General features: G+C 32.0%; 7 protein-coding genes across 11 annotated transcripts; 4 read left to right on the plus strand and 3 right to left on the minus strand.

Annotated features, from left to right (window-relative positions):
• Positions 1–1,126: 1,126 nt before the first annotated feature.
• Positions 1,127–2,297, minus strand: LOC146540605 (transcription initiation protein SPT3 homolog). Its single transcript, XM_085204207.1, has one exon. It carries the CDS (start codon positions 2,089–2,091, stop codon positions 1,144–1,146), a length of 948 nt encoding a protein of 315 aa, XP_085060333.1. The 5' UTR covers positions 2,092–2,297; the 3' UTR covers positions 1,127–1,143.
• Positions 2,298–2,705: 408 nt separating this feature from the next.
• Hsc20 (iron-sulfur cluster co-chaperone protein HscB-like protein, mitochondrial) lies at positions 2,706–4,557 on the plus strand. 4 transcript variants are annotated; one of them, XM_085199425.1, is made up of 4 exons: positions 2,706–2,842; positions 2,953–3,268; positions 3,357–3,442; positions 4,185–4,557. In XM_085199425.1, the coding sequence occupies exons 2-4, from the start codon at positions 2,997–2,999 to the stop codon at positions 4,484–4,486; spliced, it is 660 nt and encodes a 219-aa protein (XP_085055551.1). In that variant the 5' UTR covers positions 2,706–2,842; positions 2,953–2,996; the 3' UTR covers positions 4,487–4,557. The 4 variants fall into 4 exon arrangements, with proteins under 4 accessions (XP_085055551.1, XP_085055559.1, XP_085055543.1 ...); XM_085199433.1 differs by having other exon boundaries at positions 2,706–2,838; XM_085199417.1 differs by having other exon boundaries at positions 2,709–2,846.
• Positions 4,558–6,304: 1,747 nt separating this feature from the next.
• Positions 6,305–8,855, plus strand: LOC146540607 (trypsin, alkaline A-like). Its single transcript, XM_085200165.1, has 4 exons — positions 6,305–6,824; positions 7,195–7,390; positions 7,944–8,199; positions 8,529–8,855. Exons 1-4 carry the CDS (start codon positions 6,779–6,781, stop codon positions 8,835–8,837), a joined length of 807 nt encoding a protein of 268 aa, XP_085056291.1. The 5' UTR covers positions 6,305–6,778; the 3' UTR covers positions 8,838–8,855.
• A 797-nt stretch (positions 8,856–9,652) lies between these two features.
• LOC146540608 (uncharacterized) lies at positions 9,653–17,430 on the plus strand. Its single transcript, XM_085199453.1, has 12 exons — positions 9,653–9,932; positions 10,468–10,533; positions 10,619–11,768; positions 12,104–12,244; positions 13,130–13,241; positions 13,712–13,855; positions 14,421–14,566; positions 15,120–15,286; positions 15,630–15,750; positions 16,108–16,223; positions 16,547–16,651; positions 17,311–17,430. The coding sequence occupies exons 1-11, from the start codon at positions 9,843–9,845 to the stop codon at positions 16,643–16,645; spliced, it is 2,352 nt and encodes a 783-aa protein (XP_085055579.1). The 5' UTR covers positions 9,653–9,842; the 3' UTR covers positions 16,646–16,651; positions 17,311–17,430.
• A 205-nt stretch (positions 17,431–17,635) lies between these two features.
• Positions 17,636–22,145, minus strand: Rab35 (RAS oncogene family member Rab35). Its single transcript, XM_085199465.1, has 4 exons — positions 21,913–22,145; positions 21,521–21,820; positions 21,142–21,290; positions 17,636–20,511 (listed from the first exon to the last, which is right to left on the minus strand). Exons 1-4 carry the CDS (start codon positions 21,962–21,964, stop codon positions 20,410–20,412), a joined length of 603 nt encoding a protein of 200 aa, XP_085055591.1. The 5' UTR covers positions 21,965–22,145; the 3' UTR covers positions 17,636–20,409.
• Positions 22,146–22,525: 380 nt separating this feature from the next.
• On the plus strand, positions 22,526–23,202 carry Arpc4 (Actin-related protein 2/3 complex, subunit 4). The gene has a single exon (XM_085200005.1). The coding sequence runs from the start codon at positions 22,632–22,634 to the stop codon at positions 23,136–23,138; it is 507 nt and encodes a 168-aa protein (XP_085056131.1). The 5' UTR covers positions 22,526–22,631; the 3' UTR covers positions 23,139–23,202.
• A 592-nt stretch (positions 23,203–23,794) lies between these two features.
• Ufd1 (ubiquitin fusion-degradation 1-like) lies at positions 23,795–26,538 on the minus strand. Of its 2 annotated transcripts, none has more exons than XM_085199981.1 (7): positions 26,400–26,538; positions 26,206–26,326; positions 25,424–25,578; positions 24,983–25,112; positions 24,765–24,907; positions 24,391–24,609; positions 23,795–24,076 (listed from the first exon to the last, which is right to left on the minus strand). In XM_085199981.1, exons 1-7 carry the CDS (start codon positions 26,400–26,402, stop codon positions 23,915–23,917), a joined length of 933 nt encoding a protein of 310 aa, XP_085056107.1. In that variant the 5' UTR covers positions 26,403–26,538; the 3' UTR covers positions 23,795–23,914. The 2 variants fall into 2 exon arrangements, with proteins under 2 accessions (XP_085056107.1, XP_085056116.1); XM_085199990.1 differs by having other exon boundaries at positions 26,206–26,320; positions 26,400–26,516.
• Between the last annotated feature and the right edge of the window lie 49 nt (positions 26,539–26,587).

The raw sequence follows: 26,587 nt of genomic DNA on the forward strand, positions 1-26,587 counted from the left end.
CCGATTGTCATAAAATTTGAAATTTACTTTTTTAAAAGTATTTAATTGAACACGTGTTTCATCGTTTTCTAGAATTCTCCCTCTAAGGGTGCAAATATAGGGGGTGGAAATTTGTACGGAAAAATCTTTAAAACGCCACCGATTATTATAAAATTTGAAATTTAGACTCTTGAAAATATTTAATTGAACATTTGTTTCATGATTTTGTAGAATTCACCCCCTAAGGGCGCAAATAAAGGGTTGAAAGTTTGTATGGAAAAATCTTTAAATCGCCACCGATTTTAATAAAATTTGAAATTTAAACTCAAAAATATTTCAATGAATACGTTTCGTGGTTTATTAGAATTCACCCCTAAATAAGCAAGCGAAGCTGCGCGCGTCCGCTAGTATTGATATAAAAGTGGACCACTTTGCGCAAGAAAAGGTTGGGAGCCCCTGCTATAGTGTATAATATATGAGTAGATGTAACCAATACATTTCTTTATCAGCATCACACTATATTCCTCATGTAGCAGATTACACCGGAGGGGCCTAGTGTTGAGACACTCCGCACTCCACTTTCCGTCGAATTCTAACGACGTTGAGAAGCGGAACTACACGCCGCGCTTTGCCTCTACACTAGAGAAAAAATGGAAATATTCAATATTTCAGTTCGTCAAGTGGGAATCGAACCCACTGTTTCGCGTTTACAGCTAAATGCTTCTGCCCCTGTGCCACCATTGGCCTCTATACCAATATATGGGCTGAAAGTATATCTAATTTTTATTAATTTAAATTTTTAATTTAACTTCACTGTATCCCGCACACAGCAAGGTAGGCAATGGGAACCTAGTGTTAAGACAATCCATTCCCCACTTTCTGCCGAATTCTGGAGGCACTGCGTGTTGAGTGCATGGCATGTTATAAAGCAAGAGAAAGTGGTAAGAAGTGAAGGTTACATATTATAAAGTATGGTGACAAGTTGAAACAAGCACAAGGACCACAGTGTCTAATACTCCATTCTCTCCGACTATTCTGATATAGAGATGAGATATTCTGTCAATAAAATTATCTATGTTTCTGTACATTATGAAACAGTACATGATTTTGAAAAAAATTACAAAGGGATATCAATTAAAATCCAATATAAGTATTTCAAATAATTTATATTGCTATGAATCTCACAGGCAAATCCATACACATGTTTCTATAAAATAAACCATTCATGCCAACTGTAGGTGTGAAATATCTTCTCAACACCTCTCTTACTTCTGCAACAGTTATGGCTGGGACACCTTCATAACCAGATTTAATATAAACAGAATTATTTAAGCTTTGAGGGTTACAAAAATAACCACCCTCAAATTTACTGAAAGGATCTCCACTTTTCTTCTTACTGTCTTGCCGAATTAAAAATACAGCATCTACTATTTCTGCAACAGTCTCATATGCTAAGAAACATAAAACTTCTAATGCTGAATGGCCTATTTTAAGTTCTTTGTTTGGATTTATCCACTTTTCTAATTTTACAAATCCTTTGCTAAGACCATAACTAGATCGAAAAGAAGCACATCTAGCCTTATGGTATGCTTCATACTTTTCAAATGACATTGATTCACTAATCTTAGCAGCTCGGACTTTTCTTAAGTATTCAATAGTGTCAAATTTAATCTGACTCACTTCATCAGCTTCGTCAAACTCTTTAATAATTTCTATATGAGTGCGTTTCTTTTTCATTGTTATATCTTTTTCATCATCTAATATAATACCTGGTAAAATTGCTTCAGCTTGAGTACCGATTGTTGACTGTCGATTTTTATCAATTCGATCCAATTTAATCTGATAATCGTGGAGTCTTTTTAATTTTACAGGATTCTTCCTTACTAAATATATAATATCATAATTAGTTATTGATATGGCTCCTCTCATAAGTGATAAGTTATATGCTTCTTGTAGCATCCACCTTAATTGCTGTAAGACTATATTTTCGACTAACACTACAGTTGCTGCATTAGGATTGGGATTATCTCCAAAACCATGCATCATACTTGATATTTCTTTTTGAAAATTAGTTATTTCACCAGGGGTGTCGATTGTGAAGTAAGAAACCATTGTCGACTATATTACACAAATCTGCATTTACTAAATCTTATGATATTTGAGAGAAATCACAACAAAAGATAAGTCCAAATAAAAAAATTGAATTGGTTATAGTTTTTGATTTATATAGGATATTGTTTATTAATACTAGTGTTTTTATATTTATTTGCAGCACTCTTAGATTATAGTCAGAAACAGATTTATTGATAAATTTAATAACAAACGTCAAATTTCAGATGTTGCCAGCTAATAGATTAAGCAAGTCAATAAAAGTTATTTTTAAATATTTTTATTATGAATACCAAAATCTTTTCTGTTAGTTGTTTCGTTATGATTTCGTATTAAATTCGATTTTGTTTCATCATTTCTTATGTCTAATAAAAAGTTCTATTTCAATTTAATTAAATAAACAATAGTAAAATGAACTCATATCAAAAATATTTTAAATAATATGCCAATAGGGCTTTGTTTTATATGATATGAGTAAGCTCAATAGAAGACAAAACTTACACATACTATTTATGCTAACAATTGTAATAGAATATATTTTTTTATTTATGTCATTGGAAATCAAAAGGAGACATAAATTGAACGCACTAAATCCTTTGTTTACCAAATCAGCTGATTTTGACTTTGACATAAAAACTATTTGTTCTTTGAGCTATGACGATTTTAGCACAATATTAGTGATTAAAATAGAATTTCTGTTGTTGTGTAATAAAGAAGTAATATTTTATTAGTTAATATACATGTTGTGTAGTACGTACGTACGTAACTTTATATAAAATAATGTCTCGATTATCAATTATTTATATTATAGTGCATTTCAAAACTGTTTTTAAAAATATAACCTCCTCTTGTATATAATTATAGGATTTAGCAGCAAAGCTTAAAACTGAAGCAAAGTAAATACAATAATGCTTCTGAGAAGAAACTTTTTGAATCTCATGTCAAAAATTAACATTTCGTCTCAAATAAGAAAGATATCATGCTGGTCGTGCGGAAGTGACTCTCCTCTAACATCTAAATTATTTTGCTCCAAATGTAAAGCACTACAAAAACCGGAAACACCTGAAAATTATTTTAAAATTCTTGGAATAACAGAAACATATGATTTGGATGAGAGTGATTTAGCAAAAAGATACAAGGAGTTGCAAAAACATTTACACCCAGACAAATATGCTAATAGGTGAATTATAATTAAGTATAAATGTTTTCATTTTTTTTGTGTAAATTAAATATGTAATAAATAACATATTTTTTTTATATTTTATCAGAAAAAAAGAGGAGCAAGAAATATCAGCACAATATTCTTCATTAGTTAATGATGCATACAAAATCTTATTGGAACCACTTACCAGAGGTATTTTTATCTTTTTAATTATAATAAGATCAATTATTATTATAGAGATTTTTGTCTCCTTATTGCATTTTTATGTTCATATGAATCATCATCATGCTAATGATAATGTACAAAAATATTCACTTTTACACACAAACACACACTATTACTAATTATAGCATTAAGTAAATAGGTTATGAAAAATTGTAAAAATTTTCCTGAAATAAAAATATGTGCATATGTATGTAATAGTTAAAAAAAATATTTTTTCATCAGCTGCCACATAGCTGTGTATGTAGAGAACAAACACTCCTCTACTATCAGCCCAAATTTGACATTTTGCACATTTTGTGGTGGAGCTTAACACAGTGCTTTATCTGTAATATTGAAAAAAGGAAAAAAAAATCCTAATTGTGTTGTTAACCTGGTGGAACACCATCAAATATGACTTCTATCATGTTTTAAGTTAATAAATAGAGTAATAACATTTGTTATTTTTTACATAATAATCTATATAAACAATTCCAAAAGGAATTGTCAATTTATATATCCTTATGTTTTGTTGTATATGAGGAAATATATAATTCTTTAAGACTGGTTTACTCATATGGCAACTGTAAATGAATATTTTAAATAAAACTACTTTAACCAGATGACTAGCACTGTAGTGAACTAAGAATCAACTTAAAATACTTTCATTTAAAATATATAAACATTGCAAAAGTCAAATATTTATATCTTATTAAATATTGTTCAAAAACAGGTATTTACATGCTACACTTAAGAGGGAAAGAAATACCAGAAAACACACAAATAGATCAGGAATTTCTAATGGAAATCATGGAAAAGAATGAGGAAGTGGAGAATGCAGATACTGAAGAAGAAATAATGAAATTAAATAAAGAAAATAAACAAGTTATTAAAACTTTGCAAAAACAATTATCCACAGCATTTTTTGATGGTGACTTAAATGAAGTTACACACCTATTAGGTCGAATGAAATATTATACGAGTATTGACAGCCAAATACAAACAGCGATTAGAAATAAGGGTATTATAAGATAAATTATTTTATTATTTTATGGAAATTTATAAATAGCAGATTATTTAAATATCAATAAAATTGTTGAACAAAATCAGTTATTTTATCATTTCATATATCCCTTATGAGTTTATAATATTATTTTCATTACATATTACTTTATTTTTATTTACTTTCTTATTTTTTTGACGCTTCATAGCAGTAAATGTTGAGCAAATTACTTTGATTTGTTCTGCCTATTGACGTTAAACTGATTATATAAAAACTCTTTAATTCATTAAAATTATGTGTTATTTAAAAATTGTTTGTGTAAGATTAACAAAGATTGAAGAAATCACACAATTGCATTTTACTATATTTAACTTTTTGGCAGGGATTTAGACAGGTAGGGGCCATAGAGCAACTACAACAACCGGGCAACGAGTTGATGAAGCCAGTTGTGACGCAGAGGCACAAGTACGTGACGATAAACCCGACTGGCTGCGAGTTCGCCCCCACTCGAGGAAATGAAATATTTATTTAAATTGTGTGCTTTGCCTCTACACCAGAAATTATATTCTGGTGTAGAGGCAAAGCACGGCGTTGAGCTTCGCCACTCAATAGAAGCCTCCAGAATTCGGCTAAAAATAAGGAACAGAGCGTCTGAATACTAGATCCCCATGCCTACAGCGTGCGATGGTTACTTTATTAAAATAATGAATGGGCCGATGGTGGAAGGCTTGCACGTAGTAATCCATGTCAGCCCTAATTAGAACTGTACCATTCCATCTACCACGGACACAAATTATTTATAAGTTCAATATTGAATACGGAACCCGATGGGCGAGTATGATTCGCACTTGACCGATTTTTTTTACTTTTCAAAAGAATAAATGAATTCGAGGCATGTAACTAGTATTAAGCCCGAGAGATGGATCTATTTAATTGGTTTCTACAAACAATAATTAATCATGGTGCCGTATCATTACAGCCACAGGCAGAAAAAACATGAGTAATTGTACCGAGCTGCCTTCTTAAATACATATTACTATGAAAATAACTAGTTTTGTTTCCCATTTTTACTTGTCGTCTTTAATTAATATGTATTAATAAATTAGTAATTATATATACATACTTTTTACCGCTATCGTGACAAAAAAATAATGGATGATATGAGAGTGAAGAAAAGAAAATAAAAAATTAAATAAATATTTAATTAACTCGAACTCACAACCAGTCGCATCTACAGTTACACACTTGTGCCGCTACGCCATCACTGGCCTCAATTATGATTAAAATATTATGCTTTATTATTTAAAGATTATAAAAAAAAATTGGGTAAGGAAGTTGAATATTGTGTCTGTGACAGTAGTTGAGATTCGATTAATCACTAGTAAAGGCAAACAATATATATTTTTTTATAATATTCGAGGTTGTCGTGGCGCAGCGGCAATCTGACTGTGAACACGATGGTTATGGGTTCGATTCCCACTTGACATTAGGTCCTCTCTACCTAGCTTCTCAAGGTTAAAAACCTGAAGTTACTGATGTTGTTTTTAGTGATTTGGAGGTGATTTGGAGGCTTTCGCATAATTAACAAAAATAAATATTTCCATAAGTTTAGCTATCTCATTAAATATTTATTTCATTAATAAATAATTAAATTCATGAAAGTGAACGAACACTTATCTTCTCAAGTCAGGAAATAAACTTTTTAATTGTAATCATAGCCTACGTGTCTTGGAGAAGCTTAGAATGATTGATGCTTGTAAAATGTAAACTAGATATTATTTATACATCATTTACGGTTTACAACAAGAGTAGGTATATAACGACTTGCGTATTTGATACTTGCAATTTTAAAGCAGGATTGCGTTTTTTCCAGCTTCACGCTGTATCCCGCACGTAGCATGGTGGATAGTGGAAACCAGGTAGACAAGGGGTACCTAGGGTTAAGAGACTCCGTTCCCCATTTTCCGCCGAATTCTACTACGACACTAGAGTGACAAAAATAAATATTTAATTTTGGGTTTAGGTCGAACCTATCGATTACAGTCACACACTTGAACCTCTGCGCCACGGGTGGTCTTACCATCACCACTTTTAAATAGAAAAAAAAATAATTTTGTAGATTTCTATATAGAAAATATCAAAATTACCAAATCCCACTACAAAGCACTTCCCATGACAGCTGTAAAAGTTTGATGTGTAGGCTCCAAGAAAGTTATATAGCATTTGGATTCTAAAGTATAAAGAACGGCCGCGAAGTGTTAGCTACATTACACAAAGTTAGCGACGAGTTCACGTGAAATATACCTGTTTGGAAGTACCGCATAATGTTATTATATGCTTGGATTTTCTTCATTCTATATTTTGGAGAAGGTATGTAGATATAGAGATTTTTTGTTATATTTGTCATATAATCAAAAAAATCTGCTTCACGCTTTACATAGGAAGGTAGAGGGAACCTAATGCCAAGACTTCGTTCCTCACTTTACGCCGGATTTTTAGAGGTATTGCGTTTTAGCCGTACTTTTGCTTTAGTTAATTAAGAATATTTATTGACTTACCAATCGCGTCAAGCTTAAGCTCAATAAGAAATTTTAAATAGAATATTATAATCGTACTTTTTTAGAAAACAATGTTTACATTAATATGGTCCATGGAGAAGGTACCTCCCCCAGTAAATCTATTAAAATTATTTTAACACTAAAGATATATTGGGAAAAATAAATATTTAATTTAATTTCAGTAAATAGTGAATATTCCAATCGGGTTTTAAACGGATCCCCCACGTCCATACAACAATATCCAATCTTAGCCCAGATGCTGTTAGATGTGTGGGGGACGTACGACTACATTCAGCACTGCGCAGGAGTCATTATAACTTCACGCCACGTCATATCTAGCGCCCATTGCTTCCAGTACAACCCGGATACTGGTAGAAAGTAAGTAAATATTAAAGTCCAAGTCAAATAATATATAAAATAAGAATTTAGATGCTTAATTTTTTGACGTTAAATAATTAACCACCAGTTCAGCGAAAAACGGAAATATCCTAACACTAGGTTCCCAGATCGCCTCTGCATATCCTGCTATATGCGGCATATAGCTTTCAATAAAATGTCGTGTTTTTACCAAACATTAAATTCGAAATATTAAGTACACCCAACTTTAACCGACTGTACTATAAAAAAAATATACTACACTGTTTTTGCAAGTAACTTTAAAAGTTTGCGCATTTAATGAAAACTGATGCAGGTATGTTTCAATCTTAAACTGTAATTCACAGAAGGTGAAAAATCATCACAGGTGTAGGTTTTACCGATATTTTTAAAATCAATATAATATGAAAAATACATGACAAAGATTTTTTTTTATATTTTTTTCATAGCTATCACGACTTGGTCTATCACCTGTTTTCGTCTTATCGTTGACTCTATATAGAAATTAATATTGAATATATTAATAAATATATTAAGCCTTTATATTTAATTCCAGTTACACGCTACCCCAATACTGGAAAATCCGTGTCGGCTCCACATATCGGAGCCGAGGGGGTGTGTTGCATAAAGTGAAAACTATAGTACCTCATTACGGGTTCGACAAGCGCTATTACACTAATGATATAGCCGTGGTCGTTGTCGCTAAAAGGTTCACTTTGGGTAATTTGGTGAGACAAGGAACTATAATTAAGCCGGGAACCGAATTGGTACCTAACTCTGTATGTACGTTGGTAGGATGGGGCGCGACTGAGGTTAGTTTTTTTAAATTTATGTTTTTATTATATTTTGTAATGGTATACAGGCTATAAGTATTTTTTTTACTTTTGATTTTTTCCTAGATAACTTATGTTTAAGATTCTTATGTTAGTTTCAATTTTGCGTCCCCCACATTCCGCCCAAATTTCCAGAGTGTCTTACCTTCTAACCAGAGCGTGTAATTAAAAATAAGTCATTCCTCCGATTGGGAATCGTATCTACTACCATCGTTTACATTAAGACTCAACACCATTGCATCACAACGCCCTAAAGACTCTTTAACACTAAAAGCCACAAAATCTAAATAACTTATCTATCTTTACAGAAAGATGGTCCACAGCCCGATCAGCTACAATACTCTATGATGCTAATAATCAACCAAGAAGAATGTAAGACACATTATCAAGCGATAGGAGCAATTATTGCTGACTCCATGATCTGTGCCGGTCAGCTCGATGTTGATGGAGTTGATGGCTGCTTTGGAGATTCAGGAGGACCTATACTTTATAAAGGCGTGGTCGTTGGCTTGGTGTCCTTTGGATATGCTTGCGGTCTCAAGTATTATCCAGGGGTATACACCAAAGTATCATATTATACTGATTGGATTATACAAACTGTGTCAAGTAATAAATGATTAAAATCTGCGTTAAAAGTATTTTAATAGCATTTTTGTTTTTTTTTTATCATTCACCTTAATTAAATGGAGTAGGTGTGTATTTTATCATAATGAGTTATTCGAAGATATACAAATATTCTTAGTTTATTCTTATAATGAGCAAAATCTGTTTAGTAATCCGCAAAAAATATATTCGCCGCGATTAAAAAAAATGTCATCGACATATATTTCGATAAATAGAGACATGCAATTTCAAGGAACCAGTAATTGACATTTGTTATTGCGACAAAAAAAGCTAAATTTGAATTATTCTTTATGAAGTAGCTAATTAAAGCTAAATTTAAAATATTCTTTATGAAGTAGACTTTGCCAAGCACTTTTGAAACGCCGAATGAAGCTACCACATGTTCAGAAGGCAGCTATGCTGAGGGGAGCCGACAAGAAACTCAACAGTTGCTCTTTTCAATGTCATTATTACAATTAAATTATTAATAGCAACTATCCTGCAGCCAGCTGAGGCCAATCGTGGCGCAGAGGCATAAAGTGTGACTGTAAAACCGACTGGTTATAAGTTCGATCGCCCGTCGAGGAGATGAAATGTTTATTTAAATTTATATTTCCATTTTTTCACTCTGGTGTCGAGACAAAAGGGAGGGGGTTAAGTTCCACCACTAAACACACAATGCCTCCAAAGATTCGGTAGAAAATTGAGAATTGTTTAAAAAATTCCATTTTCCCGCTGCTTATTATTTTTTTTGACATCTGCGCTCTGCAAAATGACAACATAATGGAAAATCTGTCAATGTCAACAGAATTTGAGTTAAAACTCAAACTGAGAGTTCAATGTTTGTTTTTATTTCGTTTCCTATTCGTACAGTGTTTACTTTATTATTATTTATAACTTTGTTTTGATATTAGATCTAATAATTTAAATTTTGTTTCAAATAATAGTGATGATATGCCTAAGATGGAATATTTAATTTTAATTTAAGTGAAATACAACTTTGTTAAGTACCATGTAAAATGAGTGAAGACGATGATATAAAGAATTATATTCCATCTCTGTTAAATCCGAGAACTATAAAAAGTGAAAACAATATATCATTTACACAAGTGAGTCTTTTATAAATACCACCAATAATATATAAAATTACAGTCCGGCCCGCCCGCGGCTTCGCCTGCGTGGACTACGTTATTATTAATTTTTGTCTCCATGAGTCCTCGTCCTATAAGTGACGTCCAAGCAAAATTTGAGACTCCTAGCATTTGTAGTAACAAAGTTTCATACAATTTTTCAACCCCAAAAACAACTCCTTAGGAGTCATCCTACAAATAACACATCCTATAATACATTTGTATCCTACAAATAACACATCCTATAATACATTTGTATCCTACAAATAACACATCCTATAATACAAATGTATTATAGGATGTAGGATGACTCCTAAGGAGTTGTTTTAACTCCTATGCAAAATTTGAGTTTCCTCGCACATTTAGTTTCTGAGATTTCATGATGAATGAGAATAATATGAGCATTAACAATAGTTTTTTTTTGTGGTCAATTTTGTTAGAAATATATATAACATAATCATTATCACGATCTACATTACAATTTTAATGAATCTTAAAATATTCTTATTTTCAGAAGTCAGTATTTTCTACCTCATTATCTTTGAAAAGAAAATCCTTTTTGAAAAATAATTTAATCCAGGTATGCATATGGATGTCTTACTTCATTATAATTGATTATTACAAATATTTGACAGAAAAACATTTTATTATAATTTTCATTACAGGTATCTAAATATGAGAAAGAAAATTTAAATAAACATAATTTAATTCAAAAGAGCTTTAAATTTTCTCCAAAAAGAAAAATTTCCATTGAAGAAAAATCTTTAGGGCTATCAGCTATTGAAGATTTAGAATCCTTGAATAATAGTCTAGAATATAGTCCTTTTAGTTTAGATGTACCAAAATGTAATAAAAATATTGGTAATAATAATTTGAATAGTATTAATGGTTATACCAAAACTAACTCTTATAATAATAAGTCAGTATCTGATATTGATATCACAAATGGTGACTGCCTAGAAGAAAATAATGAATGTGAGGAGAAACCAACAATATCTCTTTCATTCTGCATTACTAACTGTGATACTATAAATATTAATTCAAATAAAAGTAATCTAAAGAAAATTGAACTGAAACATGAAGGAGACAATGTAAATATTGATTGTGAACTAATCGAGGGGTCACAATTATCTGAAGTAAATTCAGAATATAATTCAAATATGGACGAATCTCTTTTCAGTCCACCAAAAAGGAAAGCTGTCACCGTTAATCTAGAAATTAAAAAGCGAAAGTTATCCACAGATAACAATGTCAAACCCAAAGTTCTATTTTTAAATACAAATGCTATTGAAAGTCTGGCGCATGTCATTGTACAGCCACCAAATTATAAATTATTGAAGGCCAAAATTACTGATAAGAAACTGATTGGGCATCAAATAAATGGAAAAAGTGATAAATTAAAGCAAATATCTATAGATAAATACTTTCAATGTACTAATAGGGTGAAAATTACAAAAACTTTGTTGGAAGTTAAAAAGATTCAGCAAAATGTGTGTCAAATGAAAGACAATGATGTTAAACTGGAAATGAGCAACAACTCAGGTTTACTCAATATTGGAAGGACATCGGATAAAACTTATAGAAATGATTCGAAATCCCCCCAGCTTAAGAAACTACTGTCACCACAAAAAGAAATTAAACATACACTTCCTGAAGAAAGACCGGCATCGTCTGCAAGATCAAGGAGAAGTGGGGCAGGTTCCTGTTCGCCTAAACGAAATGTGGATTCCATACAATTTAATCTACCATTAAAATCGAAATCCAATAGAGCATCTGTGATCACTGGAAAAATTCCTCATTTTAAAATTGTTGCAGGTACTTCTTTTTTTTATTGTAATGTTTTTATGCTAGATTTTTTATAATTAAAATTATCATCACTGTTCATTATGTGATGAACCTTATACATTTGTGGTTTATCCTGGTTTTTTTTTCTTTCACACTGTATTCAGCACATTGGAACGTCTCTTTGCCTTCTTACTAGAGCAAAGAAATAAAAATATTAATTATTTCAAACATTTGCGCCACAACCTCATTGTCTCAAGATTTATGTTTTTTCCAAAAAAAAAAAACAAATCTTTGAGGCATTATATAACTTTGTGACATTTACAAACTTTGTTTTATTTTATATTTTTAAATAATTTTTGTCACAGGTACCCATTTTGCCGTCGATGCTTTTTCATATGGTGAAATACCTAATGTGAAACATTACTTCCTTACGCATTTCCATTCAGACCACTACGCTGGGCTACGAAAGAGCTTTAATAAATTGTTATTCTGCTCTAAAATAACAGGTAATTTATTATTATTCAAATTCAAATTCAAAATATTCTTTATTCAAATAAACTATCACAAGCACTTTTGAATCGTCGAATGTACATGTCAACAAAAAGCTACCACCGGTTCGGAAGGCAGTTCTGCTGAGAAGAGATGGCAAGAAACTCAACAGTCAATGGTTTATTTTACTATTACATTAGTTGGCAGCTATCCTGCATTACATTCAATAGACATTAATGCCATACATGTTCATCCTCCAAATATTCTTGTACAGTGTAATAAGCTTTACTTGTTAGAATTTTTTTTACAAATACTTTAAATTATGGAAGTGGCAAACTTTGAATACACTACGGAATTTTATAATATACACGTACACTCAGACCCATAAAAGATTTATTAATTTTTGTAGGATAAAACTTGGCGTAACAAGCTCGTCGTCGTCTCAAGTCGTTGCCCAGGGGCACAAACGTGTGAGATATGGGTTCGATTCCCACTGGTAGAAATTAAATATTTAATATTTTCATTTCTTCGCTCTGAGGTTGAGGCATATCGCTGCGTTGAGTTTCGCCACTCAACGCGCAATGCCTTTAGTATTCGGCGGAGAATGGACAACGGAAGTGACTTAATAGGTTCACTTAACAGAACGTCTTAACTAGGTTCTTCTTTCCTGTGCCTTCCTGAGGGATGGATTGTGAAGCTAAAAAAAAATTAAGGGTTCTGTTTAAAATAACAAATAACAGAATCTTTACAAGACTCATGTGCTTGTCTGTCCATCTTTGGTATTTATAAGCTTTTACTTTATTTCCCGTAAGTCTAGAAAGGTATAATAAAATTTTATATTGTTTTTTTATTTCTTCTCTATTTTTTTTTGCTATTAGTACATTTTTTCGTTTTTTTTTTAGCAAATTTATGCATATCGCGTTTAGGAGTGAACCCAAAGTGTATTCAAGTAATAAATGTTGATGAAACTATAAGAATAGAAGGTGTAGAAATAACAGCAGTGGATGCTAACCAGTGAGTTCTGATTTTTTTTTTTTTTTTTTCTTTTTTTTCTTTATACAGTTCTCTGTACAGTTTGTTCTTCGATATATACATTTTCAAGATAGGCTGCAAGAATCTAATAGTCTATTAATTCTCCATTTTTCACTCGAAATGAAAAACCTACAAGTTTACATTCGAACACTTTACCACAACGGTCCCAATAATTTATTACGCATATGTATCACGCACACAGCGGGATAGGCAGAGGTTACGTTGTATTAAGACACTACGTTCACATTTTCCGCTTAATTCTGGAGGCGTTGCGTGTTAAGTGGCGGTACATCCTCTTAACCAGAGCGAAGAAATGAATTTATTCAATATTTTATTTCCACGAGTGGAAATCGAACCCATAACCTGTCGCGTTTACAGTCTCAATTGTGCCCCTGCACTACGTCTGACCTCATATTAATAATATCCAAATTGGTATATTTTATTTTTTCTAGTTGTCCCGGTGCTCTTATGTTAATATTTATGTTGCCAAATGGTAAAACGCTGTTGCATACTGGCGACTTCCGCGCGACGCCTGCCATGGAGTCATACCCTGTATTTTGGAATAAAGATATACATACTATTTATTTGGATACTACGTATGTCGTTTTTTTTTTAATTTTGTTGGATTTTTTTTTTCTATTATTATAAAATATGTGTTTATTAATTATGTAAGGATAAAATGAGTGTCTTACACTTCTTTTCTTTCTATTAAATTATGTTTACTTTTGTGAACGTAAACGCAACGGTTGTGGGTTCTATTTCCACGTGAGGAAATGAATTATGTAATATTTTCATTTTCATTTCATTGCTCTGATAACAGGATTTGTCCTGTTATCAGAGCAATGAAATTCTGCAGAGAGTGAGGAACTGGGTCTGTGTGTATTAACATAATGTTACTTCTGCTGTCCCTGCTATATGCGGGATACAGTGAGAAACTGAGAAGAAACGCGTGGAAGTGTGATTATCAATAACATTATAATAAGCACTACCAGAGAAAATAATATGTATTTATTCTCATTTAGTGTGTACACCCCTATTATTTGACGTTAAAAAAATTAAGAATGTGACGTTTTATTTTGAATTAAAATATTTGACTTTGCTATAAACATTGATCCTAGTGAGAATCAAATCCACGGCTACCTGTACAATCATTTGTTTCAGTTATTGCAATCCACGTTACGACTTTCCCACGCAAGAGCAAAGCTTGGACATGGCGATACATTTGCTGCGTCTAAAGAAAATGGCGGTGGAAAGATCTGGAAGGAACTTCTCGTCTGTTCTTATTGTTTGCGGGACTTATACTATTGGTGAGGAGAAAGTATTATCAAGGATAGTAAAGTAGTCGTGACGTAGGGGCACGAGGGTGTGACTGTAACGCGATGGTTGTGGTTTCCATCCCCAATCCAGGAAATGAATTATTATTAAAATTTTCATTCCTTCGTTCTGGCACCGGCGTTGAGCTCCGCCACTGAAAGGCTCAAAAAAAATCAGCAGAAAGTGAGGAACGGAATGTCTTAACATTAGGTTCCCTCTGCCTACCCTGAAGTATGCGGAAACATCGTGAAAGTTGCGTCCTATACATTAAATTACTATCAGCAGTGATTTAATGACTAGCCTGTAACTTTTTATATATTGCTATCTTTTATTTCGCCTTGCTTTAACATTCGTTTTTTTATATATGGCTGTAGCATGCTTATAGACATCACATCCACAGATGTGTCTACATAATTATGTGTTCCCATATATTGCCATGGCGCCATCCCAATATCGTACACACAATCTGTCGTGTTTACAGTCACTTACAGGCACTGGACTTTTTATTTTTAAAAATATGTAAAAGAGCAAAAAGTTTCGGTTTAGGTAAGGAAAAATTCTTCCTCGGCGTTGCGCGCCGCGTCGGGTGCACGGTATGGGCGTGCCCCGAGAAGGAGCGCGTACTGCGCACCGCGGAGACCAACGCCGCGCCCAGCGCAGCGCCGCGCGCCTGCCAGCTGCACGTGTTGCCCATGCGTGACCTCACGCACCAGGTCAGAGAGAGAGAGATAGGAAGAGTGTGGGCGTGGAAGTTATAATCTGTGGTCGTTGCTTAGCGGGGTAGGCAGAGGGAACCTAGTGTTAAGACACTACGCACCGCCAAATTTTCGGGGCCTTGCGTATTGAATGCCGGAACTCAACTTCGCGCCTCTGCCTTGGTACCAGAGCGATGAAATTAAAATATTAATAAACAATACTTCATTCCAGTGGGAATTGAACCGAAATATATTAAAACAGATCAGTGTTTACCAAACACAATGATTGATTGATTGCCTGTTTTGCACTTCATAATGAATAAATATAAATGATCGATATAGAATTAATATTTATTTATAGACATTACGGACCTACTTGGATAATCTCAACGGAGCTTTCAGTGAAGTAGTCGCGTTCAAACCAAGCGGGTGGGAAAACGGCAAGAATTCGTCCGTCGAGAAGGATTCTGTTACAATACACGGTAATGAATATACTTATTTTGATAATGTTTTGTGTAATAAACTTTATAAGGCTGCGTGGGTAAATTATTTTCATTTTAAACTTTTTAGTTTTATTGATATTGTTTTATACATCTAACTTTCATTTAATACTTGATATAATATGTATAGCACTTCGTGGTCTTATTTTTCGAGATACTGTGTGCTAAGTAGCGGATCTTAACTCTTGTTATCAAAGCGTATAAATGATAAATAATTAATTCTGTAAGCGGAAATCAAACCCACAGCCGTCACGTTTGCAGTCACACGTACCGCCGCGCCACCACGACTTCAATTAAATACATGTATATTATATATTTCCATTAATATTATATTTCCAGGTATACCGTACAGTGAACATTCCAGTTTCTCTGAATTGATAAGATTCGTTAAGTTCCTGAATCCAGAGCAAGTTGTGCCTACCGTTGATATTTCTGGAGGGATTAAATCTGTTCAGGTAATGTTTTTTAATTTTATAGTTTCACGCTGTATCCCGCTTATGGCAGGGTTGGCAGGAAAAACTCAATGTAACTACAAAACTCGAGGGATTGGAAATATAAACAGGAGGATCATCCTACGATGAGAAACCGTAGTGTTAAGACACTCTGTTCCCCACTCCGCCCATATTTTAAGACATTGACTCAACGCCGCGCATTGTCTACCAAAGCAAGAAAATGAAATTATTTAAAACATTAGTATATATTTTGAATTTAATATAAGACATAACATTTAATTGAATCATATATAATTTATATATTTAACGTTTTGATTGAATTATAGAAATATTTTCCATGCCCTTTGATAAATAAAGAAGAAATTCTATGCCAATCACGAGTGACGGACTATTTCAATGTACAAACAAAACAACGCGTGACATAACTATAGGTAAATGGTGTTGTTTTTATTTTTTTATTATAAGTTCTAATAGCCCAGGTCCCAGAGCCGTTATACCTACGTCATTTTAGCAAAGCCGAAATTTTGAGAACTATTAGTCTAATATGTAGTTAAGACAGTATGCCTATCACTAACTTGAAAGTGGGGCCCTTTCAGAGGTAGCGCCAAATAACAGTATATCTCTGTCTGGAAGATGATTGTGCTGGGTGCTTTTGAGAGGTCTTGAAATTATCCATATATAGCATAAAATAATATATATAAAATATGCTTTAATTTAGATATATAATTAATTAATAAAAACACATGAGTGCAATTTTTTAACATTAAGTGGACTGTTGAAAACTTAGCAACCCTGGGCTTGCTGCTGACTAGGAGCTGGCAACTATTGATTTTCCAATTCCTTATGCAATTTTCTTTCAAATGATGTGTGATTACATAATAACATGAGTTGATTGATTGATTACGAAAAAGTTTAATTAAAGGTGATTGCGGCAGGATTCTTCTAGACAACCCTAGTGTAATCTATTCTACTAATCATGTATGATTCTTAAATATAAGCTTCATTAAAAAAAACAGATCCCTGGAGATTTAAGTAATGGGCCTTCAATAATATAAATAATTTTTATACATTTTTTTTTATTTTTTTCCAGGTACAAAGTATTATTAAGCCATTCCGAGAGTAATATATTTTTGATATTATTTGTGTATATTTATAAAGCGAGAGTTATGCACTATAAATAAAAGTTTTTGTGCCATTTTCATTTATTTCTTATTTTAGCGTTTTATTATATTATCGAAGAGAGAATCCTTAATTAAACCTTTTGTTTTAGCGCTTTGTCTTGCAGTGCAATGCAAACTTACAATCATTTAAATTTTCCGCCGCACCGGAATCAAACCCAAAACCATCGCGTTGGCAGCCACATGTGCCACTATGCGTCAGTCAACAAAGCAGAGGATCAAAATTAAAACACATGGTTCATTATGGGCAAAATATATCTATTTACACTTTAAAATGCTGGTGTATGAACAATTCAACTTAAAAATAATATGATTTCCAATTTAAAGTAAGTAAAATGCGGTTTACTATTAGACCGGCCACATTATACATTACATGAGACCAAATAAAGAAATACAATTTTATTTTTCAGCTTCACGCTGTATCCCGCACACAGCAAGGTAGACAGAGGAAACTAGTGTTAAGACACTCCAGTCCTCATTTCTGCCAAATTCTAGTGGCATTGCGTGTTGAGTTGCGGAACTCAACGCTGCGCTTCAACTCGATACCAGAACGAAGAAACGAAAATATAAATTTACATAAACATTTCATTTCTTCGAGTGGGAATCGAACCCACAACTTGTGCCCCTGCGCCACGAGTGGCCTGGAATACAATTTAAATTATAAAAAAAATCGTAAACAATATGCCAGCCTAATAATATTGTACAATATTGTACGGAATGACCATTTGATAAAACTCAAAGTCTACCAGTTCATACATTCTTTTACAAATGAAGCATTTCAAGAAGACCAAAGTAAATAAATCTATACGAAATCTAATATATCTTCATTGGTATTGATTAATTTCATACTACAAATAATAAATGTTTATATATATATTCAATTCTACGTTTCGTGTTTCCGTTGGGGGTCGTCCATGAATTACATCACATCATTATTCATCACGTCCCATGTCCCGAGTCACAGCTGGTCACAGCTGGTCACATTTGGGAGTCCCTCCTCTGTATAATTTGACGTCATATATTTTACAATTTTGAACTTTTATTAGGTTCCCGCTGTATCCCGCAGGTAGCAAGGTAGGCAGAGGTTGAAACACTCCACTTCCCACTTTCCGCCTAATTCTAGAGGCATCACCTCAACTTCAAAGTGAGAAAATGAAAATGTTAACGTTAACGTTGTTAACTCATTTAGAAACTTTTACAGTTAGAAATATTCAACAGTTCCACAAATATTTGTATATTATATTTTAAAATGTCACAATATTTAGGGGGCGAGAGGGCACGAAGTGGGAGGGGTGCCTCTGCCCTCCCCTTGTGACGTAATTTATGGATAGACCCATGCTAACATTATTTATGTTCCCAAAAATTTACTTTGCACTATGGTCCAGTCCGTTAACTCTTGTTTGAGTGTTAACATAGCAGTGTGGTAACAAATGTAAAAAATCATTTTTTTTTAAATATAAATAATGTTTTTTTATATATTGGAAATAAGAAAGTAAAAAGTCATAATGCAATAAGACAAAAGCTATTCGATTAAAATATTAATATCATTTAAAGCAAATCTCTGCATATAATAAATCATAGACTGTTGAACAAGCATATAATGATAATAATAAAAATAACCGTCATATTCATAATATGATTGGGGGGTCATAAAGCAAAGATAGTTGCAAAAAAAATTTAAAAATCTCCAGCTGTATAAAATAAAAATGATTTAAAAATCTTTTTTTTGTTTAAAAATTTCAAAGAATATTTTTCATTATTATTCATTACCACCAACAATATTACTTCACTAATTTAATGAAACTTCTCCATCCATGTCCTATAAACACCCCCATCAACACATTGCCGAATTTTAAATTTAAAAAAATATTAATACGATCTCACTTCACAAATTAACACTGGATTCAAATTTGAATGTAGCGATAATTTCGAAACATAAAATAAATTACAGATTACATTAGCTATCAATCGAATCGAATACACTAACTAGCACATCAACGAATACAATATTAAATAATAAAAAAAAAATACTTTACCAAATGAATTCAGGTTTTTTAATACTATTGTCATAAATGTGATGACCTGAAGACTTCATAAAGTATAAAAAATATTAAATTAATGGTATACATTTATAACTAGAACATAATATCATACAAACACTCTCATAGATTTTCGATTCAGAGAGTACAATTATACACATTTACTATGCATCCATATCCTAAGGTAATATTTGGAGTAAATTAACTGTAATGCTCCTAGTTTCGAGGTTGATCAACCCAGCACAAAAAATTTCAATAGAAAACCACAGATAAATGTAGAGTGGGCATAGACAATATTGGATTATACATATATAAATCAATTATTTAGATAATTAGGCCTGAAAACTTAAGTAATCTAGTTATTATTTATCTTATTATTTACTCAATAGTGATGAAATATAATAAAAATGTTAAAAAGGCATAAACAAATTTTCTTTTTTATAATTCAATATACAAACAATATATATAGTCCAACATTATTTATGCAAATTATTTTGTAACACTGCCATGATAATATTCAACAGAGATCAACTTACACAAGGTACAAAATTCAACTAGCTTCATAAACTACAAATGTATATGTTGTGAAAATACACTGTACCTTAACACCAACAAAAAGGGGGGTTTCTATATCATTGGTAAAAATTATTGTCCACTAAAACTGATAAGTTGTTAATCCTACATTTCATAAAATTAATATACATAAAATGTATCAAGTCCTATTTTATAATGCCAAAAACTATATTAAAGAAAATTAATACACAAAATAATTGGTTGTTACATTAAAAAAAAATGGCAAAAAACAGACCAAAAAAATATCTGTCCATTAAAGAATTTACAACTTATCAATTCTTAGCTGACGTAACATATGACTGAGGTCCCATAGTGTCCTGCTAGGGTTGTGCAACTGTCTCTCAATATTTGAGCATTGTTAAAGTGACATCCCTGGCCGAATGCCATTGTCTGTGGTCACTAGCAACATCGCTTTTTTGTTTTGTTGGTCTTCTTTAAGTGTACTGTGTCGTTTGCTGTTACATTTTGTCTCTCTTTCATTTCTAATTTAGATCTTAATACCTGAAATTTTATAACAGTTTTAAGTTAATTTCTATTTGCCTGCAGGGTCATATGACACTAAGAGTTGTGTATGCCATAAACTAAGCACTTAAATTTTTTTTACATCACATTGTGTAAAACATGTAGCAGAATAGGCATAGGGAACCTGAGAACCTAGTATTAAGACACTCTATTCCCATTAAAACTGACTTTCCTACTTCTTTCAACACAACACAACTGGCCTCAAGAAACAATTAATGTGATGTAATATATATGTATAGCCTATAGCCTTTGTTAATAAATATGCTGTCCAACACAAAGATTTTTTTTATTTGAACCAGTTGCTCCTGAGATCAGCAGTCAAGACCCAAAATATAATCCAATGTCTATACACAAAATGTCCATTGTGCTGTTGTGAGACTGTGTTTTGTTTTTTTGTTATGTGATAGTTGTGGATTTGATTCCCAGTCTTGTGAATGAAATATTTTCATGCCATTTTAAAAAATATATATTTATTTACAATGGAATTTAATATTTCTTTACTATCAAATCATCTAAACATATATTTTTTAATGGAATATTATATGGAGATTTATTATTCCTTAAATTGAATTATACTTCTTTCTAACTAAACTGACTTATAATGCTTACCATTTTTGTTATAGTGAGAAACATTTCTTCAACATTTATATTCTCTTTTGCACTGGTTTCAAATAATGGTATATTCATTTGACTGGCAAACCGTTGTGCATCCTCTGTTACAACCACTTTTCTTGATGGACAGTCATTTTTATTACCAACTAGAAATATACATATAATAAGTTACACATTCATATAGTATTTGAACAATTAACAATTATAAACTCATGCACAATTATATACTTTGAATTGAATTAATATGAATCATCAACAAACTGCTTCTTATCCTTTATTTGTTCTAACAAAAAACTTGCATTATCAATATGCCCACTAAAGGAATAAATTTCCTCATTTAGCATTAAATGTCTTCATATAAATGTTCGATACTCGCCTAGAACTTTGTTGACGACATCACAGTTCTGTTCAATCTCGTGTAACCACCGTTTGACATTGGCAAAGGACTCCCCATTAGTGACATCGTATACAACGATGACGCCGTGAGTCCCTCTGTAATATGTGCTCGTTATAGTCCTGAACCTCTCTTGGCCCGCGGTATCCCATATCTGCAGTTTAACTCGTTCACCGTTTATCTCTAAAGTTCTTATTTTGAAATCAACACCAATGGTTGTAATGTAACTACCGGAAAACGTGTTGTCGGCAAACCGCAGCAGGAGACAGCTTTTACCTACACCTGCAACACAAATACAGCATTCCACTATATAACTCTGAGGAGAAAGGAGTAAAATTTGTAATCACTTGCGAACTCAGGCCTCGCCCACTCACCACTGTCACCGATAATCAGCAGTTTGAAGAGGTGATCAAACTCACGAGCCATTTCTTGTTATTTATATATGAATACACCCCCTACTGGTCATGTGTTTATTGATAGCGACAGTAACTGATCGACAATTTCTAATATCGAAATGTTAGATAAACGCATGCCGTAGAACATTAGCTTGCGTCACTTTATAAAACGTCCGCCATTATTTTTCATGACTGCTGCCGTTCCGTTGTATATTTTTTTTACTGAGGCACAGATAAATAATATCGTTCTTAAAAACACTATAAAAAGTATAATATAATCTATAGAATAAGTATAAAATAGAGTGCCATATACTTAACTATTTTCGAAACGTTTACATAAATGTTACAAATAATATTAATAATTTCAGCAATTATTATAATTTCTACATTTTTCTGCAGCAATGAGCAATATATTTTTTAAATGTAATGTAAACTCTATAGTAATTTCCTTTCTGATTAAAATCAGAATTATTTTCATTTTAATATTATGGTGGGTAAAAATTATACCCTAATTATTATTTAAATTATTATTACAGTTGTACAGTCGAATTTCTACGCCACAGATGCATAAAGATGAGTCATGTCATGAATGTGTCATGTTTGTCGTTTCGAATGAAACTGTCATATCAGAGATAAAATTTGTACATTAGGTGTGGTATTGTAAATTTGTGACCTGTTGTTCTTTAACAGCGATTATAATGTCCGCCACATTAAAACCTTATTTAACAGCAGTGCGTCACACACTTACATCTGCTATGTGCTTAGAACATTTCTCGTCTCAAGTCGTCGAGAGATATAACAAACCGGAGGTAGAAGTGGGTACAAGCAAAGAATTGTTATTAAATCCTGTAACCATTTCACGGAACGCTAACGAGAAAGTGTTAATAGAATCATCTATTAATTCTATCAGAATAAGTATAATGATTAAACAAGCGGATGAGATCGAAAAGATTTTATGTAAAAAGTTCATGCGTTTCATGATGATGCGAGCGGAAAACTTTATCGTACTACGGCGGAAACCAGTCGACGGGTATCATATCAGTTTCCTGATTACAAATTTCCACACAGAGCAAATGTATAAACACAAATTAGTCGATTTCGTTATATATTTTATGGAGGAAATTGACAAGGAGATCAGTGAAATGAAACTAGCTGTCAATGCTCGTGCGAGGATTTGCTCTGAGGAATTCTTGAAGAGATTTTAATATATTATATCAAGTTAGGTCAATCGGCTGAATTTCTAAACTAGCAAAAATGTTGTTAATGGACTGACAAGACTTTTAATTTCTACTATAAGTTATCTTGTAAATATTCAATAATGACTATATTATATGTAATATGCATTTATTTAGAAAGTTCTTAATTGAAAAAAAAACTGAATGCAAAACAGTATTTTTTAAAGTCAAAAATTACTTCAATGCTTTTAATTATGTATAAGAACATGACTTAATATTATGTATTAGGTAATCTTTATTAAGAAAATTATAATAAATTTCTTTATAAAACTTGTTTCATTTATATTGAGTAAAGCATATAACATTTTTGTTATTGTAATTTAATTCTTAGCTGTATGCTGTATCCTACACATAGCAGAGCAGAGAGAGGGAACCTAGGATTAAAATAGTCTGGTTCCCATTTTCTGTAAATTCTGGCACCACACTGTCTTATTATCAGAGTGAGGAAATCCAAATATCATATTAACCCCACAACTTTTTTATTATTTTCAGATAATATTATATAATCAATAGATTTTCCTTTATGTATTTATTTATATATTTGCTTTACTTACTAAACATACTCCACCAAATATTACTTATAATATATTTTATAAAATAAAGGGAGTTTATATCAAAATTCTTGCAAAATTTCACATATTTATTGAAATAGAATCCATGAATTTATTAAATAATCACCATATTACAAATCAAAGCAGGATTATGAGTTTGATGACTTCTGATATCTTATGTTTAATTTAAGACAGTTAGTTTTTGGACTTGGCAGTACGTAAAGTGAATCCTTCTCCTTTGAAAGCCTCGAATGGTTCTGATGGTGTCTCTTCCTTTGCACTGGGTGGTCTTGAATTTCTGATAAATCTTAGTGTACCAAGAACAAAGTCATAGTCTGGTACACCTCGAACATAAGGCTGGAACAAAGGATAATTTATAAATTGCAATACTAATCAAAGCCATAATGGGGCAGTGGAACAGTGTGTAACTATAGACAAAATTGTTGTGGGTTTGATTCTTACTTAGTGCAATGAATAATTTTTATTTCCCAACTATAGTCAGTGTGGTGTTGAGTTTCACCACCTTTCTGAAATTCATAAGAGTAATTGACTCACAGTTAATTATATACTTCTGTAACTATTCTTGGTTAAATAATGCAACTATAACCATACTTTAATACAAAGCAACTAAGTGTAAATGGTAAATATACATAATTTATTTCTCATCTCACCTGTCTTGAAGTTGATGCCTGAGGCTCTGAATCACTTTCACTAGTTAATTTTTTCTTTTTGCCATCCAATCTGTTTCCCTCCCCACTGAATGCTATAAAACCACTGGCTTCCGGCATCATAGCTGCCGGGTCTTCATCCATGGCTCCCATGTCCGAGCTTCCTTCTGCACGGCTTATGTGATCTTCCTCCTTATATCCCACTGGTGGGGCAAATTCTACCTGTTTCCAAATGTTTATTATATAGGATATTTGTATATATCTTGTACAAAATAGAGTAATATTATGCTACATATTATATAAGCCATAGCCTAGCCTAGACTATTTTATTATAAATATACCTACACTATAGCCTTTATTATTAGAAATATACGTACATTCATATCACACTCAATAATAATAACTGCATTCCCAGGTTTAGTTTCCAGTACACATAGTTCGTAGACTTTAGAATTGTATTTAATTGCTATAACATCACCATTTGTTAAACATGAAAAATTTCTCAGACAGTTTTCGAGCACTGAAATAACAATATAAAAAAACGTTAATGAAAACTAAATAAAAATTACATTGCTTTATTTTAAGCTTTACCTACCTGCTTTTGGATTAGTAATATCAAGGAAATCTTCTGACAATGGTTGAAACTTAGAGAATGTAGCTACTGGTAAAGATGCACTCTCTATCTGAAGTAAGGCTCCTTCTTCTAATACAAGATTTGCCATCATCTATTAGAAATTATAAAAAAATGATAAGATTTGAGGCATGGGCAACATGGGTTTCACTTACGGGGAAAGATCATTTTATTTTCCTTGCCAGAGCAAGAACACAAACTCTTTGTTATATTACCAAAGAGTGGTGTTGAGTTGCACCACTCAATATTCAATGTTCAAACACTACATTCTTTAAGATATAGTGTTCGGCAAAAAAAAGGAACACAAATTATGTTATTTAGTTAGTTGTTTTTGTTATTGAAAGTAGTAATTGTAAAAGTAGTATTGAAAGTAGTGTTTCAATTTAAATAACTTCAAATACTAACCCAATGTGGTAAAAATACTCTTCCTTCATCTGCAACAAACTCCAATACTCCACAGTGTGTAATCCTTTTAGTTTTTTTATTTGTCAATTTAAATATCATAGGATATTCAATGTTCAGTCTAGTCAGCTGCTCTAAAGCTGAAGGTGGCATTATAACTGTGAATAAGAAGAATCATATAAAACTAATATGAAAATGTATCATTTTCTTATTACTTTGTTGTGGTACAGTTTCACAGCACCTGGCTATGATGATTCTGAGTTTGATTTTTCCTCTGGGAAATAACTAAATTTAAAAGTATTTTAGTTTCGTTTCTACCCTTTGGTAGCCAAAGAATGGCATTAAGTCATTTAACAAATGGTGTCTTACACTAGGTTCATTCTGAAACTGCTTTTTATTTACATATACATATATACATTAGTTTGAATTACACATCTTCAATTTACACATATATTTTATTTTATGGCACATTATTTTGAATAACATGTCTTCAATTTACATTTCTTTTATAATTAAAGTATTTTTCAAGATGTAGTCATAGTAATAAATGTAAGCAACAAAAAATTGATGCAGTTACAGCTTCAGTATTAGATGTTGTAGTCTCTATTAAACAAATATTAACATCATATATTTAAAAATATTTACGCATATAAACTGTAAATGATAATAAAAATGAATTGGAAATATCTTGCTTTTCTTTAAAGAAAAATGTATTTGATGGATATGGCTGGGCCATATGTTTTATGTTATTCATTTAAATATAATTAATATAAATTGAAACTTACTTTTTCCCCCTCTTTCCACATCTTGTCTTTCATTTCCAGGTAGCATAGAAACGGAGTAACATCGATAAGTCATTATAAAAGGTCTTGTAATTTCGTGAAACATGTTGAAACCAAACTGAAACTTAAGAAATATAGTCAAACAATGAGCTTCTTTATATACATAAAGCTATTTACAAATGTTTAAGTTTATTTACCATTTTGATTGATTTTGTTTAAACAATAGAAAACGATTAAAAATAACTGCAAATCATTTAGGTACTGGATGCAATCAAAACACAAAACTTAATCTGTTATTAAATGTCAAATTCTTCGTTGTCAGTTTGACAATTAATTTCAATATGTGGCTTTATATTTAATGACTTTTGCTTTTTATATATGAAAT

Source organism: Heliconius melpomene, chromosome 2 (genome assembly GCF_056956725.1).
Source record: "Heliconius melpomene rosina isolate 202511_hmr_F chromosome 2, ASM5695672v1, whole genome shotgun sequence".
Classification (NCBI taxonomy): Eukaryota; Metazoa; Arthropoda; class Insecta; order Lepidoptera; family Nymphalidae; genus Heliconius; species Heliconius melpomene.

Coding starts and splice junctions, on each gene's coding strand:
- LOC146540608 (XM_085199453.1), top strand. CDS start 9,843: ATGAGTGAAGACGATGATATAAAGAATTATATTCCATCTCTGTTAAAT. Junction 13,856..14,420: donor ACTATTTATTTGGATACTAC/GTATGTCGTTTT, acceptor CATTTGTTTCAG/TTATTGCAATCCACGTTACG. Junction 14,567..15,119: donor TTGCGGGACTTATACTATTG/GTGAGGAGAAAG, acceptor GTTTCGGTTTAG/GTAAGGAAAAATTCTTCCTC.
- LOC146540605 (XM_085204207.1), bottom strand. CDS start 2,091: ATGGTTTCTTACTTCACAATCGACACCCCTGGTGAAATAACTAATTTT.
- LOC146540607 (XM_085200165.1), top strand. CDS start 6,779: ATGTTATTATATGCTTGGATTTTCTTCATTCTATATTTTGGAGAAG. Junction 6,825..7,194: donor CATTCTATATTTTGGAGAAG/GTATGTAGATAT, acceptor ATTTAATTTCAG/TAAATAGTGAATATTCCAAT. Junction 8,200..8,528: donor TAGGATGGGGCGCGACTGAG/GTTAGTTTTTTT, acceptor CTATCTTTACAG/AAAGATGGTCCACAGCCCGA.
- Hsc20 (XM_085199425.1), top strand. CDS start 2,997: ATGCTTCTGAGAAGAAACTTTTTGAATCTCATGTCAAAAATTAACATT. Junction 3,269..3,356: donor CCAGACAAATATGCTAATAG/GTGAATTATAAT, acceptor ATATTTTATCAG/AAAAAAAGAGGAGCAAGAAA. Junction 3,443..4,184: donor ATTGGAACCACTTACCAGAG/GTATTTTTATCT, acceptor GTTCAAAAACAG/GTATTTACATGCTACACTTA.
- Ufd1 (XM_085199981.1), bottom strand. Junction 24,908..24,982: donor TATTACTAATCCAAAAGCAG/GTAGGTAAAGCT, acceptor TTGTTATTTCAG/TGCTCGAAAACTGTCTGAGA. Junction 24,077..24,390: donor AGGCATCAACTTCAAGACAG/GTGAGATGAGAA, acceptor CCTTTGTTCCAG/CCTTATGTTCGAGGTGTACC.
- Arpc4 (XM_085200005.1), top strand. CDS start 22,632: ATGTCCGCCACATTAAAACCTTATTTAACAGCAGTGCGTCACACACTT.
- Rab35 (XM_085199465.1), bottom strand. CDS start 21,964: ATGGCTCGTGAGTTTGATCACCTCTTCAAACTGCTGATTATCGGTGAC. Junction 21,291..21,520: donor TGTCGTCAACAAAGTTCTAG/GCGAGTATCGAA, acceptor GTATATTTCTAG/TTGGTAATAAAAATGACTGT. Junction 20,512..21,141: donor TTCTCACTATAACAAAAATG/GTAAGCATTATA, acceptor ATAAAATTTCAG/GTATTAAGATCTAAATTAGA.